Source organism: Anopheles stephensi, chromosome 3, assembly GCF_013141755.1.
Source record: "Anopheles stephensi strain Indian chromosome 3, UCI_ANSTEP_V1.0, whole genome shotgun sequence".
Lineage (NCBI taxonomy): Eukaryota > Metazoa > Arthropoda > Insecta > Diptera > Culicidae > Anopheles > Anopheles stephensi.
In genome coordinates, this window is record NC_050203.1 from 70,065,811 (window position 1) to 70,087,659 (window position 21,849).

At 47.1% G+C, this 21,849-nt stretch overlaps 3 protein-coding genes across 4 annotated transcripts; 2 read left to right on the forward strand and 1 right to left on the reverse strand.

Annotated features, from left to right (window-relative positions):
* Positions 1–1,653: 1,653 nt before the first annotated feature.
* On the forward strand, positions 1,654–2,632 carry LOC118512532 (transmembrane protein 242). The gene is made up of 4 exons (XM_036057084.1): positions 1,654–1,747; positions 1,818–1,902; positions 2,018–2,256; positions 2,322–2,632. The coding sequence occupies exons 2-4, from the start codon at positions 1,818–1,820 to the stop codon at positions 2,496–2,498; spliced, it is 501 nt and encodes a 166-aa protein (XP_035912977.1). The 5' UTR covers positions 1,654–1,747; the 3' UTR covers positions 2,499–2,632.
* LOC118512528 (inhibitor of nuclear factor kappa-B kinase subunit beta) lies at positions 2,628–6,161 on the reverse strand. 2 transcript variants are annotated; one of them, XM_036057073.1, is made up of 7 exons: positions 5,996–6,138; positions 5,754–5,919; positions 5,271–5,668; positions 4,114–5,196; positions 3,428–3,783; positions 2,961–3,356; positions 2,628–2,880 (listed from the first exon to the last, which is right to left on the reverse strand). In XM_036057073.1, exons 2-7 carry the CDS (start codon positions 5,872–5,874, stop codon positions 2,820–2,822), a joined length of 2,415 nt encoding a protein of 804 aa, XP_035912966.1. In that variant the 5' UTR covers positions 5,875–5,919; positions 5,996–6,138; the 3' UTR covers positions 2,628–2,819. The 2 variants fall into 2 exon arrangements, with proteins under 2 accessions (XP_035912966.1, XP_035912965.1); XM_036057072.1 differs by having other exon boundaries at positions 5,754–6,161.
* A 1,159-nt stretch (positions 6,162–7,320) lies between these two features.
* On the forward strand, positions 7,321–21,575 carry LOC118512533. Its single transcript, XM_036057085.1, has 9 exons — positions 7,321–8,165; positions 8,858–9,021; positions 12,077–12,266; positions 12,351–12,454; positions 12,533–12,696; positions 12,934–13,076; positions 15,199–16,162; positions 16,241–19,742; positions 20,101–21,575. The coding sequence occupies exons 1-9, from the start codon at positions 8,108–8,110 to the stop codon at positions 20,392–20,394; spliced, it is 5,583 nt and encodes a 1,860-aa protein (XP_035912978.1). The 5' UTR covers positions 7,321–8,107; the 3' UTR covers positions 20,395–21,575.
* Positions 21,576–21,849: the final 274 nt, after the last annotated feature.

The following is a 21,849-nucleotide window of genomic DNA, read 5'->3' on the forward strand; positions in this document are numbered from 1 at the left end:
ATAGAAGGCGAAGTCTCTTTGTAGCCAATGGTCGCAATCAGTGGCGGATCAACCTAGGAGCGGAAGGAGCCAGCCGTTCGGAGCCTCGCCGGTCAGGGGGGCCTTTCAATAAACCGACCTCTATGTACTGCGACATTAACAAAAAAACTTCTCCTCTAGCAGACTCAATTTATCATCCTATCAATTTATCAACCCCACAAACTCCCCGCTGACAAGCTCACGCAATATGCATCATGGCTTCATTAAATCGAAACCCAACGCTTCCCCCCATTTTGCTTCCTTCCCCATCTTGCCTTACTTAGCAGCACATTATTACACTCATTTGCATAAAACAATAAAGATGACATTATAACGGCATTTCCATGGAAAAGTGGGTGATAATAATGTGAGGGCGGTGTGGCGCATTCACATTCGTCATCATTCGAATGGGCACCAACACTTCAAACCTAGGTATGTCATCATTTCGTCAATATAATAGTGTTTTTCGTCGCTTCTGCTTCCCGCTGCACCGTTCCGGGTCCTCGCTTGGTGGAAATTATGAACCTTTCCCTGTTTCTGCAGTAGTTCTGCGGCAATGGTTCGTTACCATTTTGTTGGAATGAAATTAAATGCAAATTGAGGCGATTGTTGTAGGCGGCGAAGGAACTTCTACAGGCGGTAGTGACTTTATGCTAGGTGCTGAACGAACGAGAGAACGGAATATCTCGGAACTGAATCTATCTAGTAGAATATTTACTAGAAAACAGAAAGGTACAATCGATTTTTGCGGTAAGCTTTAAAGAGTTCACTTTAAGAGGGTGTCGTCTTGCATTTTGCTTTGGGAGTTTTTTTTACCCAAAATTATGTTGTTTCTTTTAAATGTGCACGTGGCACGGCGTGGGCTATACGTGTTGCTACAAAAGCACGTATCTGATTTGATTTCCTTTGTATAAAAAAAAATATTTAGCAAAAGTATTATGAGGCTACCATATGAAAGGTACTTCCGAGCTTGATCGGCCAAGTTTCAGCGATTTAATTTATATTAATTTGCCATTCAGCTGACCGGTTCCATAGAAAGGAAAAGGTTATATTCGTCTTTATCACTTTCTATTAACTGAGCTACAAACTAAAAACTTTAGAAGATCTCTGCCCGCCTTCGGTACTATTTAACTCCACTATATTTGTAATTTTATTGTTCATCCTACATTATTTCTCTCTAAAATAAAACAAAATTCTTTTTTAAAAAAAGACGCTCAACAAGCCAAACAATTTTGAAACCCCAGATAAAATGCTTTTAATATGCTCAATGCTGCATCACTTAAATATGGTGCTGGTAGATAATTGTGGAAGTTACTACTATTTAAAGGTTTTGTTGATTTTCTGCTCCTAAATATCTCTATCGCTTTTATTATACGCGGGAAAGAATTGTCAATAAACATTCCTGGCACAAAACGTGTTAAAAATTTGTTTTTCGTATACGATCCAGCACATTTATTTTAATCATTGAAATCGTCTAGAAATAAAAGTTTTGGTCGCAAACGTACTTATCCTTTGCCGCAAAATACTAAAACAACGGATTTGTCGACATGCAACTGCAATAATATAGATCGCTGCTATTTGACCTCAAATAAATGCCAATGTCGACAAAATGTTTGTAGCAGTGTAAACGCTACTTAACAAATGTCAAACGATTCTTGCATATTTTGCTGTTTTGTTTACATGTAATTTTCGTACTGCGTGCTGCCGGAAATATTCTACTCAAAACAAAGTAATAATTGTGCTGTAATCCTCGTTTCCGATCAATTCTAAGTTGAAAATTCGCTTTTTTCCATTCCCAGATGGCATCCACAGTGGAGCAGCCCAGCCGGATAAATCCGCCCCTCGAGGAACTATCGGAAGAGAAACGAAAATTTCGTTATCGAGGTAACCATTGGCCGAACCACAGGAACCACGGCAGTGGAACTGAAATCATAGTAACCGATGCTATTAAAATCCCATTTCCTTACCTCTTGTCTCGTTCGAACAAACCCAAAATCAGCTGGCGCATTTCTGGCAGCAGTCGGTGCAACGTCAGCGGTAGCAGGATTCAGCAAAGCGATCATGTCGGCGAAGAAATCGGACCCGAAATATTTCGACAAAGGGTTGCACGGTAGCATAGCGCTGCATGAGGCCGGTACGAGCTTAGCGCTGCGGGCACTCGGTTGGGGCACACTGTATGCGATCCTTGGGACGGGCACCATTTGCTTCGGCATATGGAAGCTAAGCGGAGCGAACAATGTGAGTACGATTAGATTACAAAGGTCCGGCTAGCTTAAAACCAAAAATTGACTTCCACATTTCAGATGGAAGAATTTCGTGAGGCGGTCGGTAAAGTGCTGCCCCGAGTACCGCGGAACAATCCACCGACGAGCCGTACCGAGTTCGAGGGACTGACCGATCTCATGCAGTACCTTTCGACGTGGGGCAAGGATGAGAAGAATGTGGCTACTGCCTTGACAAACAAACAGCCTAGTCCATAGTGAACGGTGCGCGTGCGAACGAAATTGGCGATAGAATTAAACCGGAAAAAAGGCAAACCGGGCAGCAACCAGTAGCTCTTTTGTTGTAATATGGGTTTGAAATGTAAATATACGTAGACACACTTAACAAACGAGCAATGGAGATATTTATTTGTGCGATACGATATGAGAATTCTATTAATGTAATAATTTCCGGTAATACAAAACATGTGACGGCCGACCGTCAATAGCACCAATTGTTGATGGTAGTAGGCACACCTCCAGAGCGGGCGAAGAATTCACGTTCATGATATCATTAACCGTAACAGATATTTGATTCACTCATTCTGCACCATCGGCCAACTTCAACAACGAGAAGCTGTTGGACAACAGATCGGTTGTGCTGTAAGAGAGAAACAAAAACCAATCATTAACAGCCATCGAAGCAAGCGCTAAGTTGTAGCCCCCCGTGAAGATACTTACGTGTGAATCAGCGTTTCGTTTGCTGCAATCAAATCTTCCACATTTGGATCAGTATAGCCCAGGCAGCACACCTGATTCGCATCAAAGCTTTCGTTCGAAACGGTGGACTGTAGCTGTGGAGTCGTTGGACCACCGACCAGAAAGTTTGGTTTGTTAATGACCGGTGGATCCGTGTGCGCCACTCCCAGGGGTAAAATGTTATCCAAGTGGACGACACCATTTTCGCACGACCCAGCAGCCGCCGATCGTCCGTAATCCGACAGCATCTTCCACACTTCGTCCTGATGCTCCAGCTTAAGCCGGGCCAGATCCCGCTTATATTTCTCCGTCACGTCAATCACCTTGCACACCACCTTCTCAATCTCCTGTATCTCACGGCGTACATCAAGAATTTGTCTACAAAAGAAAGCATATTGCAGTTAACATTGTATGTGTGTCACGCCCATTCCGCCCCCCTTCACACTTACTGCTGCAGCTCTAGGAAGGCTAGCTCGCGCAGCAACACATCCCGCTGCTTGAGACACTCGTACACGGCCTGCGACATGTCCATGTGTGATTTTTCGTTCAATATTTTCTCCATCAACCGGGCGCGTGTCTGCTCGTACCGGCACTCGACGTTGCGCAACCCAAAGGTATCGTGCTGGTCCAGCTGGGGATGAAGCAGCGCGTGGCGCAGTGCATCCCGGCTGCGCTTCAGCACCGATTCGTACCGCTTCGTGATCGTGTCCGCCATTTCCGCCAGCTTCCGCACGTTCGACTCGATCCGGGCACCGTTTTCGATCCACCGCTTGGACGCCATCTCGAACGTTGCGGATGGTATTCGCTGGAGCAAAAAGGAAGGATTAGAAGGTAGGTGCGAGTCGTGCTTGCACTCCGTGTGACGATTTCGCTGAAACTGATTCGATTCTGATTCGACGCCTCCTTTGACGACGTATAGCAGACGTATGTATGGACAGTTTAAATAAGACGCATCGAGGATTCAACAATATTAAGACGTTTTACACAATTAAATGAGCGAACCCTGCCTATTCGCGGGGATACGACACCGTATAGAAAACATTCACCAAATCATAGCATACTTTGCAATATATGGTTTTTCAAATATCAATTTCAAAATATCTGGAAATCCTCCAAAATTTGGTGGAAAACATACCTTTTCGACGTTGAGCGCATCCCGCGCATGGCACACGGTAAGCTTGTGATACTCCACACCACCCAGTATCGCGTAAACAATCTTGTTCATCCGTCCAATTTCATCCTTTCGCCGTGCAATGTTGTCGTTCAGCATAAGCCCGTAGTTCCGGATGCCGTCCAGCACCTGCCCATACAGCCGCTGTTCCTGTGCGATGAAGTAGTACGAGTTGGCAATGAACTGCCGCAGCATGTGCGGTTTCAGCTTCACCTTGATGTTCTGAAACACGTCCGTAATACTTTTCGGTATGCGTGGTTTCAGATCACGCTGCACGATGCTGTCCCGGCTGCCCCGATGGACAACGTACACCATCGGCTTGCCGTAAAAGTCCGGTAGATACAGATCGTACGGGCGCGTATCGTTTCCTACGGCCGGTTGCTTCTGCTCCAGCGGCAGCACAAACTCGATATCATCCACCGGAATGCCGGTCACTCGGTACACGTGGTCGCGTAACGTTTCCATGCCGGTTTCCGGCGTTACCTCGAGATCGATCCACCGGCAGTCGTACAGTGAGAAAAGCACTAAAATTCGCTTTTCCAGTATTTGATCGAGCAGGGAAAATATCTTCAACACTGTCGAAGGTTTGTTGTCCTCGGTTTGCTTCACGCCCTTGGTACCATTTTCTCCGTTCGCTAATGATGGTTCTGCTTTGGTGTACGGGACGTATCCGCGCTTCTTTGGATTCCACTCAAGCGCCAGCCTGAACCAGCTCTCCAGCTCCTTGCGCAGACAGTCGGATATGTGGTTTTCGGGAAATATGTCCGTGTGATACGTGTAGTTTTCCCGATTGTCTTCCGTGATCGCAATGTCGGCCGATTTTTTCTGCTGTACGTGCATCATCCAGCGCGTTATCGGTGCGTGCGGTATGAACGGACGTACGCCTGTGATAATCTCGTACCCAATCACACCCATCGACCAATAGTCGACGGAACAGTTGTACCGATCGCAGTAAATCAGATCCGGTGCAATGTACTCCACCGTGCCGACCAGGCTTGCATTAAGGCTCTGCTTGTCCAATGCCTTTGCATACCCGAGATCTGTAAGCTGCAGACGAAAACAAAAAACAGATAATCCTCATCACCACCACTTAATCATACACTAGCTCAGCGATAACCTACCTTATAGATGAACCGTTCGCCCTGCTGCTTAAGCACCAAATTTTCCGGCTTTATATCCCGGTGCGTTATTTTTAGACTGTGCAGGTACGCAACAGCGTTACGCAGCGAGCGCAACACATCCCGTACGTCCTGTTCCCGCAGTCCGGAACAATTTTCCACCCGGTTCAGTACACGGCGCAAATCACCACCCTCACAGTACTCCATGCACAGTACCGGCAGCCCATTGGCCGAGCTACGCAGCAGCTCCTGGATAAAGGAGGTCGGCTGTACATTGACCGTCCGTACGATGTTTTCATTCTGGACGGTTTCCGTCATCAGCTTCACCTCGTTGCGCCATCGCTCGCAGTGCTTATCGGTGATTTCGCTGCGATCTTGTAGAATGTGGAATTTCTTTATCGCTAGAGCGAGAGAGAGAACGCTGTTTTAAATGATCTGCTCCAAGGGATCCCCTCCCCCAGTGGGATTCGCTTCACGTCCACCTACCGACTGCCTGTTGCGTCTGCTTGTTCCTCCAGAGTGTGACCACACCGAAACCTCCATTGCCCAACCGTTTCTCCCGGCACCAGTCCCCGATCAGCGGTGGATCTTCGTATGGTTTAATCATGTTTGCAAGCACGTTCACCAGCGGAGAAACTCCTCGATTCGGCTCCTGCAGCAGGGCGCACAGCACCGATAGTTGTGTTTTAATGTACCGGAAGAATGCAGCCGGTTGCGCTATATTTAACCTATTCACCGCACATCCCCGTACACTGGCGCATGTGTGTCGTCACCGGTTCAGATGTGGACTATTTTCTGTGTATTGGAACCGAAAAGCTGAAACTAGGAAGCTTTATTGCGTTCTATAAATAAAGCGATTTTCGCTATTGTGATACGAATGAAGAATGAAAACAAACAACAATGACACCATTTGACAGTTATTAAGCCGCGATTACACGGAATTTGTTTGTAATGTTTTGTGCAACGGGTAACTGCAATAAAAATGGAAGACGATACAAAATTATCAGCAGATCAAGGTATATGGATATAGAAGGTAGAGTTGTTTAGAGCAAATTGACATTTCTCGACCTGACATAACAGTTCCGTGGTGATCAAGGGGAAGGGTATTGAGAAGAGTGATGGCTGCGTCGGAGGAGGCGCCGGTGGTGGTATCGCTTGCGATTTTTTGACGAAAAATGCAACCAAATATCGTCAATCTTCTGTGGAACAACATTTGATATGCGAAAATGACCCATAAATTAGCGAAATTGCTCAAGGGATTGAGAATCGAGGCTGTTTGTTCATGTTTGTTGCCCCATACCATATGTTTTTGTAAACAAACTCTGACATAACTCGACTAAAATGTCGCCCTGTCAAATCGATAAAAATCCACCTTCTAAATACATACACCTTGCAGCAGATTGGAGATGGATCGCGATGGTTTCGTGATAGTAAATCCACAAAATAGGTGTAAAATCCTATCCTAACCTTTACCTAGAGTGTGAGACTGTCTGTAAAGCTAGAGATATACAAAAAGCCAAAGACATTTTAATAAGGAGGTCAAATCTTCCAGAGATTAAAGTACCACATTTCATATTGATTTTATTCGCTTTGATTCTTTCGTAAGCACATTTACGATGATGGGACTTTTTCTTTTGTTCATAATGCTTTTCTTTGTACGTTTTTTTATTTTAAGGTTTTTTCTTTTTCTTTATTTTATTTAATAATTTGTAGAATTTTTTTGTTAGTTGGGTATTGAAGTGCCGATGTTAACTTCAAATAGCCATAATTATGGCAACATACTGACAGATTGACATAAAACCGCTGCCGAATCCACCTAGTGCTTGACAATGACTGTAATTCGTTAAATAGCTACAGATTATCCAATAAATTGAGGATTTTAAACCGCATTTTCAGCCATAGCTTGCGTAGAACTAGACAATATATACGATAAAAATGTTTTATTGTGAAAATCATCGATAAATCTTGCAGTGTCTAGATACGCACGCAAAACAACAACCACAGATTGCAACACTTTTCTCCGCGCCAGAACAGTAGTGGAATGTCCATCCCGTGTTATGGTGGCATCCGAGCAAAGAAGGCATCGGAACGCAAGCATCATCACACAGAACGAAGAAAGAATCCGCGTACGGTCCTCCCGACCTGAAAAGCTGGTCGCCAATCGCAAATTGGCCGCCGTCGGGCGGAATGTTAGTGCCAACCGTGTGACCCGTACAAGTGTCGTACTGCGTGCGTTCGAAGTGTTTTGCTCGAAAGCGTGCAAGTTTTAGGACTCCAAACGCCAGCAGAAAAGCAGTGCACAAGTGGGGGTAGAATGTAGCAAAAGCAACAACAGCAAAAACGGACGGGCCCAATTCGTTACACTTGTTCCGGAGTTAAAAAAGAAGGTTCTTACTTAGGAACCGATTTTTGTGTGTATAGCAAGTGAGTGTTTGTGTGTGTGTGTGCTGCGATGCAACGAATGATTTAGATTAAAAAAGCGGAAAAGTGTTCCGACGCGGTGGTTCCGTACGGCAGCGGGCAGGTTCATTAGCATCATCAATTTAATGCTGTTTGGTGGAAGCTGTGTGTGTACGCAGCTTTGATGACTAATAGGATGACCGAATAAAACGGGAAAAGGGAGAGTAAAAAAAAAATAAAAAGAGCCCCGACCCGCGCCAACTATCCCTTGATCGCGTCGCAATATCGCGTGTGTGTGTGTGTTTGTGTGATTGTGGTTCGATCTCCAGCAGGGGGTTCCTCGGGGATACGGGAGATACAAACTGTGTGGAGCTCGCGGATTAGATTTCATATACCAATACCGGGATTAGATTTCCGATTCTTCAATCATCAGTCCCACGATGGCTTACATAAACGTTGCCGAATGGAGCCCGGACATGGTCACCGACTGGTTGAAAGGTAAGGCTAACAAGATGCTAGTGATTAGTGGTGGAACAATTATTTTATTGTATAATTTTAGCAGGATAACATTGAGAGAATGTAAAGCGATTGCATACTTTTAGGCTTATCGAACATCTACCAGAAAGTTAATAAAAAAAAATCCAAATGCACTACAGGTCGCACTGGTCGAACGATCGGAAGTAATGGCACGAAATGCAATTCAGCAAATGCTGGTGGCACATTCCACCATCATACTCGTCGTGCGCTCACACGTATCATCAATGTTCGTACATAAAGCAATAAGGTCAGCATGGGGTTCCCCACACACCAGGCACAATTCCGTTGAGTGCAGTGTGTTGGGTGTGTGTTTTTGCACGCAACTTTACGCCGGGTGTGAAGCAATTTTAGGTACGGCACGGCAGATGATAAGAAGAATCCTCAAGTGACCTTTCGCAACCGCAACCCATAATCGGCTGCACAAACGAGGGTGCGCCTCAAACGAACGGAAGCCGCACCGGTTCTCTAATTAGTGGACAAACTGTCAACAGTGGCAGTGTCAGTCTCCCGACCACCACAGCTGCTGGGAGATCCACCGTCAATTAATGATTTATGCATGCTCATCCCATTTATTTTCGCCAGCAGTAAAATGATCATCGGGTGCATTAATCTATTTTCTTCCATACATTCTCGCCCCACCCTCGAACTCGAAGGCCTGGACAACTCGATGTACCACTATGTGCAATCGTTCACCAACAATGGGGTCGGCGGAAAGCAGCTGCTCAACATACGGCCGTACGAGCTCGAGCAGCTCGGTATGCACGTGATCGGCCACCAAGAAATCGTGCTGGAGGCGGTGGAAAATCTGAAAAACTTTGTAAGTATAAGCTTGTTTACGGGTTGGAAAGAGTACAAAACGTTAATTTAAAACATACGTTTTAACATCGCTTGAACTTGTTGCGGACACACTTGTTACACACACACACACACACACACCTTTTGGGGTTAAAGCAAAATGTGTTTTGAAACAAAACTTCCTTTTGGGAATGATGTTTATGGTTAAAACTTAAAAAAAATAAGGGGCGCAATCACAACGAACTGGTGGAGGAACGTAAATACAAATGTTTTAAAATTGTTTATTGTTACTGTTGAGCTCGCTTTGCTTGTCCAACTATTGTATTTTTACGTTCGGAAGTTGTGTGGTAAAATGAAACATGATCCACATAGTCGGTATATTTACTACTTCTGGTAAAAGACTCGAGAAGGGGGGCTTTTTTTTAGAATCTTTAGTGTGCAGCACTGTGGCCTGTCATTTTTATTGCACAGTGGAATTTTTGTATGGCCATAACTCGTTTGATATAAACATTGTGCATTGTTCCCTAATACTGTTACCATACAGTGAGAAGAGCATGATAATATGCATTGTAAGAAGTGATTTGAAATGTTATTATTCTTATTTGTCCTCCTTTTCTGAATATCTATGCTCGTTAACAAGTATCCATCGAACCAATGTTCGGTGTACAGTCCGGGAACACCGTGTATGTTATAAGCCTGATTGGCCACCTCTAGCGTGACCAAAAATTAGTACGTAGCTCCTGTAAGCCAATATAAATGGTCAAGATAGAGAGAGGGGGTTTTAATCGAATAATAAGCAATATTTCATTCGACTTTATTCAACCATTTTTGACCACATTGAAAGCACTCTGTGAAGCTGTTTCGCAACGTGTACTGCGGATTGCATACATTTAGGCGTAAATCCTACAGTGGCTTACAAATTTTGTCAGGGGGGAGGCCTTCTCGAGTCTTTTACCCTACTTCTCAACGGAATTTTTATGGCGTAGAACGCCGAAGGCACCGTACACCATTGGATTTGCTTATTCAACTTTAGCTGCAGCTTCAACTCTATCGGGGACTTCGAGGGGATCGATTGACCCTCTGTCTTGGCAACCATTATGACTAGAACTATTTCAAGTATATTATGTGTCTCTGAAAGGATGGATGACAAGAATCTATCTGAATTATGGAAGAGAATAACTTGCATCATGATGATACAGCGGCCATCAGAATGGGTGTGACTATGACTGCTGCCCAATGGTCCTTCCCAGGGACTAAAAGTAATAGATACAAAGAAGCTTTTATTCCCCCTACGAAGCTATCAAACTCATTCCGATTTATTCCGTTTTGAGTGTTTGCCTTTAGTTTAAAAATGCTTTGCATTGAAATGAGGGATTTTGTATGTCAATTGGAGAGGTCGGAGAGCACAAACTAATCTTCCAAAGTAACACCTCGACTGATCAACGGTTAATGCTGTACAATGTTATCCAAACATAATTGAAATGACCCAAAAAAAAAATTAATAATTGAGCAGATCACTAGGAAATATATTTCTTCTTATACATATGGGCGGCCGATGGCCGTGGCGACAGCGGTGCCGGTCTTCACACGGCAGGAACGGGGTTTAAATCCCAGCCAGAGCCTGCCTTCCCGTACGCAGGACAGACTACTTTGCTACGGGTAAAATCAAGTCACAAAAAGCTAGAAATGACAGGCCAAACCCTGTCGAGATTGTAGTGCCAAGGAAGAAGAAAACAGACATATGGATTTAAAGTGTCTTAAACCCAATCGTTTTTCCAACAACAAAAATGTTCATTCACGATAGACGATGGATGGAAGAAGTAAATACCAGTAGTCTCTGTTTAGAAGGCTTAGACGACTTAGAATTCTGACGAACAGATTATTACAAATCATTTATTTATAATTCCAGTATTACGGCATGAAGCCGTATTGTATTATTACAAATCAATTATCTAAATTATGCTTTAAAACCTTCTATAGTTAAAGTCCCCATAATTGGTTCCATTTTGGTCTCTTTTTTTTTGGTCGTAACAGAAAACATTATGAAGATTGATAGTTTGTATTCCGCTTGGACCGCAACCACTCACAACAATGTATGGCACGGGCACACATTGATAAACCTAATGCCAATTAGCACTCGCCGGAGCTAACCCCGTTTAATTCGCATTCGTTGCCCCAAAACAGAACGCTCATCCGTTGACCTTCCCGGCACCATGTTCCCGGGTGATGATGCCCATCAAAAACACTCACCCATTCCCATAGGCCACACACACACACGCACACTTGCCATTTTTTGTTGTTGCTCGGTTGCGCTTTCCCGGGATGGGAAACTCCTTCCTTTCCCGTTTGCTTTGTGCGCCGTTCTGTGTGCGCTTGCCCACTGGAAATGCACGGTTGCGCTCGGGCATCCGCTGCATCATGCATGTTGCATCATGTTTTTATCTGGTGCCTCGTGTTTGTAGCCCATCCACACCTCCACCACTTTGTTATGTCTTGCTCTGTGTGTGTTTGCTTTGCAGTTTTGCATCAGCATTAGTCAGCAGCCAACCATTTTTTTCCGCTTTTCCGTTCTTTATCGTCGCCCCGTTTTGAGAGGGGGGGGGGGACTCTGGAAAGACAAACATGAAGTACCAAACACCCGGCCTGAGACCGCCACACACATTGCACGGTGGCACATACGGCTACTACGGCGCACATTCATTCCAGCGTGTTTCGTTGCGCAACGAAAGATAAAAAGAGAACATTCTTATGCACACAGACCTCACACGGCCAAACATAACAACAACGACCGTGTTGTGCGGACCTCTCTCTTTTCCGCGTTCTCGGGAACACGTTTGTTTGTCCCGGTTTTTTTGTGGTAGAGAAGCCTAGCTGTGCCGGCTATTTAGCTCCAAACGCACTATTGCACGATTGCTTATCATCAGAACCGCCCGGAAGTGCCCCCGGGACCAAAAACTTGTTCGTGTCGTTCAGCCCCTCCGGCAAATAACCACCATCGAACCGGTGATAAATCACGTAAATCGTGCAAATAAAGCTTTTGATCCTCATGTGTGTCTTCTTCCCGTTGCTTCTATTAGAACTACAACCTGGATAAGGAAAATCTACAGTTCCTGGCGCTGCATGTGGCGACCGCGGCCCATTCGCTGTCCAAACAGTTGGAATTCTCCGACCAGGAGAAGCTAGAAACGTCGGTGCTGAAGGATATTACACGCACGATCACGCACCTGAAAGCGCTGATCGAATGGCTCGATCGGGCACCGTTTAAAGGTAGAAGGGGGAAAGCGGGAAACGTTGCTAATGTTTCGCTTCGTTCGACCGCACCTAATTGCGTTATCGTTTACCCGGTTACAGGTCAGCAGAAGTTCGACGAGCTGCGTAAACAGTGTATGCGGTTCGGGCTGGAAGTGGCCACCGTTGCGATGCGTGATCGATTTTCTCTTATGCCGGTACAGGCGGTAAGTGAAACCCAGCATCCCGAACGGAAGGAATTCACTAACTAGTGCACCTCCCCTCTTTTGTTGTCTTCCGTCTAGATCCGGCAAAACGCCAAAAAGTTAGAAAGCATCGGAGAGTACATCATTAAAGATATTATGGATCCTATCATACTGCAGCCGGCCTCGCTAGATCTTGTGACGCTTAAGAAGCGTGAGTCGGATCTCGGCTTTCTGATCATGCAAAGCTTCCACGGTGTACACCGGTAGGTACCAAAAGAAACATTATTTTGCCATCACTTCAAACAATACACGACCGGGAGCCCGTGTAAAGCCTTTTCCTTTCTAATTAGGCGCGCAAATGCCTCTCCCGAAAAATACGTCATCCGTTGCTAATCCGTTCTTTGGGGTGTTTTTTTTTCTTCCTTCTCTTCGTTTCCATGTCCTTCGGATGCTGGCGCAACATTTCTACGACGGCGACAAACCGGCGACGACGGCAACAGCATTACCGAAATAAAGTTCAACTCACCCGCCCACAACTCCGGCAAGGTCGAGGACGGCGATGAAATAGTGCAAATCAACTACCAGACTGTGGTCGGCTGGGAGTACAAGAAGGTCCTGCAGCAGCTACAGGAATCACCACCAGGTAGGTAGAGAGGCATATGTGCTTTGTTCTTCCGCTCGTTGCAGCGTTGTCCTTTTGTGTTATTCGGTTTTTGTGTGTGTTTATTATCCTTTTCGCTTGCATCGCTGTACCGGGTCCACACAGCCTATTCCGTGTGGAGTGCCGTTTGATCAGTCGATCGTAAACGGAGAAAAGACAGCGAAAAGCAGCAGCAGAAAGGATCGGGACTTCTGTTCGGGACCACTTCTGTTTGGGATAATTATTGCATTATTTGCCTTCGAACGGATCCTCCTCCTCCGGCGGACGCTTTTCGGTTTTTTGTTTATCCTATTGTTTTGTGTTGCGGTTTGTGTACGAGTTCTTAAGGGAGAAGTGTACTGTGGCAACAAAAAAACGAAATTCGGATTTTATTTTTTAACGATAAATACAATTGTTTCCCAATTCGGCCAAGCCGTTCTAGCAGAATAAACAAAAAATAATGGCGAATGGAGTAGAACAGGCTCACAAGTTGTACGGGGCGCAACTGTATGCAAGCTGTGTTCACTTGCAAGTTCACGGTGAAACGTGTGCATGAGTGTTTAGGACATAAAAGTAATATTCAAATTAACCGTTAATTAAGTAAAAAAATATTAAAAGTTCTTATAAGTTGTCATGAAAGTTAGTTAAAGTATTCATTAGCCATTTTATCATTTTTTTATTAATTTTTTAATGGTTTTAATAAGTTAAATTATAATTTTAATCATTACTGATCCCTATTTGTATCATTTTTATAGTAAAAAAAATGAAAAAAAAAATCTTTTTTACTTTAAATTTTACTAAAAAATTTATAATTTTGCTAAAAGGTACAAAAAGTAGATAAAATATTATTTTTAGCCTTATATATTTATTTATTTAAAGTATGACGGCTAGACGCCGTATAGTCAAATTTTTAGGTTCATAACAATAATTTATATGCATTTATATGCTTTGCGGTCTTGGCCTGCTGCAACAATCCTCGATACCGCTCACGGTTTAGCGCCGTCGTATGCCAATCCGTTATCCCGACCATTCTGGCGGACGCATCAACGCCATCACTCCATCTCAATTTGGGCCTACCACTCCTCCTCTGTCCGTTTGGACGGCCTAAAAGGTCTCTACGGGCTGGGTCGTCCGGTGTCATTCACATGACTTGACCAGCCCACCGGAGCCTGGCGAGTCTAATTCGCTGCACGGATGGTGAGATCATCGTACAGCTTGTAGAGCTCGTCGTTTTAGCGGCTCCTCCATTGTCCTTCCACACATACGGGGCAAAAAATCCTTCTGAGCATCTTCCTCTCGAACGCGGCTAAGAGGGCTTTGTCAGTTTTGGACAGAGTCCATGTCTCAGAGGCAGTTTGTTCAGCTGCGCGTAACTCAACATCAATGTTGTTGTCGGTGGGCTGACTTTTGACCCCGGATAGGTGAAGTTTTGGACGACTTCGAAGGTGCGGTCGCCAACGGATCTCTAACCCGAGGTTCTGTGCCGCACGCTCGATCCGTTGATAAGCTTCTGCTACATAGGAGAGCCTCAAACCAATGATGTCTATGTCATCAGCGTATGCCAGGATCTGGATTGACTTATAGAAGATGGTCCCGCAAGTTTCCACCTCCGAATCGCGGATGGCTCTCTCTGGCGCCAGGTTGAAAAGGAGACAGGCAAGCTCATCTCCCTGGCGCAAGCCCTTGGTGGTAGCAGAGGGCCCTGAGAGTTTTCCATCCACCTTCACCTGGCATGTGATGTTGGCCATTGCGTCGTACAATTTTACCCTGACTATGCTGTCATAGGCGGCTTTACAATCAATGAAGAGATGGTAGGAGTGGAGCTGCTGCTCCGCCAACTTCTCCAAGATCTGGTCAGTGGTTGATTTTCCGTTTCGGAATCCTCTGATAGTTTTCGACTATCTCTTCGACGAGTGGGACAAGTCGATCTTGTAAGATTAGGAAGAAGATCTTGTAGGCGGTATTCAACACCGTAGTACCTGTGCTGCAACCCCTGTGCTGCTCCCTAGCCCCTTTCTGCATTAGTTTTTTTGCCATTTTTCTGTCATTTCTATCGAATAAATGGCTAAAATCATGACTTAAAAACACTTTTATAATCACAACCGTTCTTCTCTTCCTCTTACAGATGTCCTACTGACGCTCAAGAAGCGCCCAAAACATATGAAAATCTACGGCCAAATCTACATCAAACCGTACCGCTTGCCGAGCAAAAAACGAATCATCCCGTACAGGTGGGGCGAAAGTTTGCCCAGTCCGCGCGTTACCGACACGTTCGCGCTGCAGGACTTTTCGCTCCCGCTCGACCGTGTCCCGGAAAAGCACGCTCCATCCGACTCCGAATCGGACGGCAGCGATATCCTAACGCCAACCGACGTAAAGGAGACGGAGAAAGAGATCCGGCTCTATCTACCCAAACCGCGCGCCGTACTGCAACGGCGGCACACGCTGTCGAGCTTTAAAGATTTGGTCGGTGTTTCGTCGTGGCGGGAGGAGCGCAAAGGGAAACCGTTGCTATCGAGCGAACTGCAAAGTTTGCGTGACAAATCGGTTTCGTTTGGGTTTGGGCTGGAAATGGCGCCACGACCAACGACCACGTGCCTTGGGTTGGTTGGAGGCGGAGGTGGTGCTGCTAGTAGCGTTGATGGATCGTCGGGTGTGGCGGGCAGTGGTTCGGCAAAGTGTAGCAGTTTCGGTGGGCTGAAAAGTTCACTTCCCGACATTGTTCCGCAGGAGATTGAATGTTGTGCCGCGGTGCCGCCGAACGATCGGTCGATCGTGGGTGCAAAACCCACTGGGGTTGGTGGTAGCAGGGAGCAGGGCGATAGTGAAGCGTACAAGGCGGGTGTTTCGAAGGTGGTACGGTTTGAGTCAAGCTCGAAAGCTGACCAGTGCCATGTGGACACGAAGTACACGTGCCAGGTGGACAGTACGGTGCTGGAAACGTTCGAACCGATACCGTACGTCGATGAAGATTTGCCGCCAGTCGTTAGTCCACCGACCGTTACCGAGCGCGTCAAGCGGTTTGAATCGTTCGCGACGCGTACGACGCCAGCCACATCTTCGCTTACCAACGGACAACACTCGGGAAGGTAAGATGATCACCAGAAAAGGTTTGTACCAATTAACAATATTAACCAATGTTTTTTTCCCATTTTTTCCCCTGTTAGCTCCACGCCGGTTGTTGGAAGCCATATAGCAACACCCGCCACGAAACCAATTCCAATGCAGCGGCAACTAGCGAAAGATCCAGAAGTGGCAGAAGCAATCAATACGGTTGTGGTTAACCGGGAAATGGTAAAGCGTGGTCGCTTGGATAAAAGCTACAGCACGCCGGCCTACGACGACGAGCTGTCCGATGTTCCACCGGCCATTGAACCGCGCAAAGAGCATCTGCTTAAAGCACCACCGGTACCACCGCCACGCCCGAAACGTACGCTCGACACAATCGGCGGTCCGGGCCCGGAAAAACCTCCGCCAACACCGGTCGCACCCGTACCATCGAAAGCGACAGTGGTGGCAATTGTGCATCAGCCCGAAACGGCACCCGGGTTCGTGTCCTCGCTCAGCAACACGCTCGACAGCCGCGAGGACAGCCCGAACAAGTCGAAGCTGGCCAATGTGATCGATCTGAAGCAAAACCGCACCCAACCGCTAGCACCGCCGATGGCACAGGGAACGCCCGTCACCACACCACCGAAACCGGCCGAACGGACAGCCATTCCACCGGTTCCGGCTTCCCGGCCAGCGGCAGCGATTCCACCAACAAAGCTCACACCTTCTAGTGAAATCATTTCCATTCCTTCGACCGTTAGTTCGTCCGCCGTACCGAGCATACCCACGGACACCAGCTCCGAGCTGCTAACACCGAACAAAACCAAGAGTCTAACGCTGAAGAAGAAAAACTCGCTGCTGTCGAAACGCCGCAAAGTTTCGCTGAAAACGCTCTGCGTCAGTGACATCCAGGGCCACCTGTACCGTCGCACGAAAGATCGGAGCGGTATGTCGTACTGGGCGAAGTACTACTTCGTCCTGATCGACACCACCCTGTACGGGTTCAATCGGAAAGAGTCGACGAAAGCGAACTGTATGATATTCCTGTCCGGGTTTACGATTTCGCTCGCCAAGGAGGTGCATTCGCGTCCGCACGCCTTCAAGGTGTACCATCCGAGCAAAACGTTCTACTTTGCGGCCGAAACGCAGGAAGCGCTCGTCCAGTGGATGGAGTACATTCGGCAGGCGACACTGAAGGGTGCGGCGAGCCTGATAGCGGGCGAGCCAGCCGACCATCACAGCTCCCGGGAACTGTTTACCGAAACGGACAGTTCAGACGATGAGCTCGGGCTGATGGACAGCACCACGAAGCTAAATCTGCTGTGCACACCATCACCGCAAGCCGGGCCCGGTACAGCAGCAGCATCATCCCACGGCAGTACGGCCGGTGGTCCGGATGGAACACCGACCTCCTCGAAGCAGGACCATCGGTACCATCTAAACTTTGGTTCGTTAAAAAAGTTCACCAAAATCGGTTCCGATGCAAGCCACGGATCGTCGGGCGGTGGTAAAAATGGCAATGGAACCGGAGGTGGCGGCACGTCCCATTCGGCGTCAAGTACAAGCGGCGGCACCACCAGCGAAGGTAGCAAATTCTTTGGTTTCTTTTCCTCCCACCGGAACGTGGAGAAGAGCAACTCGAGCGAGATGCCCGTACCGACATCACAGTTTAAAAGTTATCGCAAAGTGCCCGGTGCGGGCGGACTGCAAATCGGGACGGCTTCCGCCTCGACGGAAGTTTTCCCACTGTCTGCCGCTGCCATTGCCGGCTTTTCGATGGGTGCTGCGGGTAGCGATGGTGAAAATTTTAGCATCAGCATGCTATCGCTTGTGTCGAGTGCGAGTGAAAAAACGGCCACTCCGCCGGTTCCGGCACCACCACAGCCACCACCAAGAACGGCTACACCAACGCCACCACCACCGCCACCACCACCACCCCCATCGGTGGTTATCCGGGAACCGGCAACGCCGACACTGCTCGCCGATACCGAGCAGCTGCTAAACCAGACCCGGAAGAGTAAGCGTATCTCGCCCCACAACTACATCCACGCGTCGAACCCGAATCTGGTCGAGTTTGACTTTCAAACGTCGAAAGCGATGGACTTTTCCGTGCCAAAGATACACGCGGGCAACACGTGGGACACGAGCACACACTCGCACAGCAATCTGCAGTCGATGATCACGCTGAAGGATCTGATGCTGCAGAAGCAGGCGGAAGAAGCGCAGGACATGTACAACAAGCGCGTCTGTCTCGGTGTGGAGAAGCTCGATGACCGTAAGGGACGGATGATGGTGATGGGTGGTGGTGGTGGTGGAGGAGCATCGGAACAGCCGGGTCCTTCAGCGCCTGCCATCCCGGAAGCGGTGAACAAAATACAACGCCGTCAGCTCCCGATCACGCCCGACTACGCGCAAAGTTTCAAGCTGGACGATGAGGACATTCTGTACACGCGCAGCAAGGAGGGACAAAAGCTGCGTGACTTTGGGTACGAAATGATCTCCGGTGATGATGCGTTCGATCAGCGCAACAAACCGGGTCGGCCGACGGTGGTTGGACCGACTGCCGGGGTTGGTACGGGTGTGAATGGTGGTGCTGGAGGAAGTGGAAGCAACGGAGCGAATGGAAACGGTGGCAATGGCCCTGGTGGCAGTAACGGTAGCGGTGGTGGTGGTTCGATAAAGAAAAAAACATTTAATTGGATAAATTCCGATCGGAAGGCGGCTGCAGCATCCGGTAGCGATACAACAACCCACCCGGAAGGCACGGTTGTGATCGGATCGGCCACCAGTTCCTCGTCGTTGTTCAGCACCGCCGGACCGTGCGTTGCTCCCGAACAGCACCGATCGAGCGGTTTGTCCGCCTCACTATCGCTGCGGGACAGCTTCAAGCGCAGCAAGAACAAGGCGGTCATTGCCCGGCTCGACAACATTAAGGCCAGCAGTGAGAAGCTCTTCCAGTTTAAGCAATCGAGCAGTTCCGGCGGTGCGGCCGCTGGCACCAGCAACAATAACGATAAGGAATCGCTCAAAACGAAGCAGCTCGATAAGCCGGCCGCACCGGGTACGATGTTGGTGAACGTGAATCTGAAACATCAACCTTCCCATCCACCGCAGGCGCATCCGCTGGCACCGTTCGCCGCGATCGTCGGTGGGCTTGGTGGGAAGAAAAACAACAACGAGCTAAATGCGGCCTTGGAACACCATTCCGCGCTGCTCTTTCAGCAGACGGCAGTGGCGGGGAGCAACAGCGGTGGTGGCACGAGTGGTGGTGGTGGTGGTGGTATTAAAAAATCCAACACGTGCAACAGTTCGTCGGATTTTAAGGAGAACTCGAGCAAACTGCAAAACATGCGCAAAAACTCTGCCCCCGAAAGAGGTGTCGGTGGTGCTAGCGGGGGGAACGGGGGTGCTAGCGGTGGCACTGGCGGCAATGGGGGTGCTTCGTATTTTACGAAGCTTAGCTTCGGATCTACGAAAACCGCCAAGGAGAAGAAGCTGCTCGGTTCGCCCGGATTGCATCGGGCGATATTTGGCAAGAACCATCATACCCATGGCAGTAGCGACAGTCCACCGGCTGTGATCGATCATGAGGTGTTTTCGCCGATTTCCTTCCCGAAGGTATGTACGCTAAATGGGGAAATAATGACGTAGTTATATGCCCAACTTAAGGATTCAATCTTAATCACGAAACGTTGACAAACGTACGCCTATGCCGGGTTTACGGGTTGACGTATCGACTGTGTGTTGGGTCGTTCGGTGCCACTTTCATGACATGACCAGCTCACCGAGGTCTTTTTAGAGAGTTTAAAGCATTCCAGAGGATTAATTGTTTCGCGTGTTATGCTGTACGCTAAGCGGCTTCGAATACCTGTTGGTCATGACTGTGCCTCTCAAGCTCCGGAGAGGCTCTCGAAAGATTGCTTGGTGGTCCCGGCTCGTTGTAGCTGGAATAATAATACATTAACCTCTTTTCCAGGTACAAGCACCTCCCTCAATGGAAGGAGGCTCTTCAAACAGCAGCACTCCCATGCCGCCCGGATCTGGACAATCAAACTCTGATTCCAGCTCACCTTCCACCACCGTGCTGATGCCAAACTTTGGTCCCAATCTGGTAGCCGTCGCACGCAACTCTCCAGACTATCCCAACATGGAGTATCCACCGGTGTTTGAGCCGGAAACGTACTCGCTGAGCGATCCGAACGCGAGCCTAACGTTGCTAAAGCGTCGCCAGAATCATCATCATCATCATCCACACCACCACCAGAAATGACGACGTGAGAAACGGCTCGCGACGGTGCGCGAACATGAAATGGGATAAGCGAGTTGCGCACGATACCTTTACTTTGATTTTATTTTAGTTGTTAATCGTAGAGTAGGTTATGTAGATGAGATTCTCTGCCATTTCTAGTTGGTTCGAAACCAATCCACAAACTGGTGCGTGTGTGCAAGTCCGCTGTTTTTTTTTTTTTTTAGGATTTCCTGTAGCCCCCACAGCAAGGCAAGGCCATTATGAACAAACAAATATTTAACGAGAAGGATTGATATTGTACGATACATGATAGAACTGAGCGACTGAGTGAGGGAAGCGGTTACGTTTTGTAAAACTCTGATTGATAAGAGAGAACCGATGATAGACAAACGAAACACAAAACAACAGCAACAATATTGTTCAAATTGTGATTTTAGACCCTACTATCCCTAGGTGTATATTTTCCGTGTTGATGCATAGCTTTTTAGCGTGTTCTAATAGGTGCATAAAACTGGGTGGTATGCAAAGTAGTGGACGCATATGCAGCCAGACATATATCACTATTTAAACAACATCCACACTGCGTACTATTAACTTATGAAAGCGTTTATCGGTGCATTAGACTGAAAGCGTGTTACAGCAAAGGGATAGTTTAAATTAACGTGAGAATGTTACAGCTTTGTAAACAGTTTAGTAGTGGTAGTAGTAGTAGCAGTAGCAAAAGGCAAAATCGCTGTTTCGAGAATCAGCGCTCTGAGGTTGTTAGATAAAACGGATGACACCAAAACCGAAACCTGTTGGCAAAAGCGTGAATGTTACAATGTAGTAGAGAATGTATTTAATAACGCAATCGGCTGTTTATGGACCCCCCCTCCTATATACCTAACACTGATGAAACCAATCCACTATCGTTATGTATGTAGCCGCCGTACACATTCCTATGCTGTGGTTGCAGAGCATTGATGCGACTGGATGGAAGCAGAAAGCGCAGGCTGCAGTACCGTATACCACTAGTTCCTCCCTCACAGGCCAATATAGAACGCTAGTATTGATTAGATGTGAAAGTAGGCAAAAACACGCCCCCTGCATGTAATATGATGTGTATGTGAGTGTGTTTACAAACTTCGCAATGCATTGTTGAACTCTGTTTTCTGCACAAAAATGATACACATAATAAATAGTGCCTTACGATTAAGAATGCAGTTCGTTGTTGTTGTTTTTGCTCGAGTTGTTATTTATGCTGGTTAATTTTCAAGCACTCCCAACCGTTAAAATATTTGAAATTTGCAAGGGCTTGAATTTTGGCCAAATTGGTAGCTTCCTAGTCCTGTGTGAAACTGTAAATGGGATTTTATATTGTTGTATCATAAATTTACGATAACAAATCGATTTTTCAGCATGGAAACGATGGCTACAAGAGTAAGCAATACTGTTAACACATTTTTACAGCATTAAAAGTAAAGTTTAAACACTATT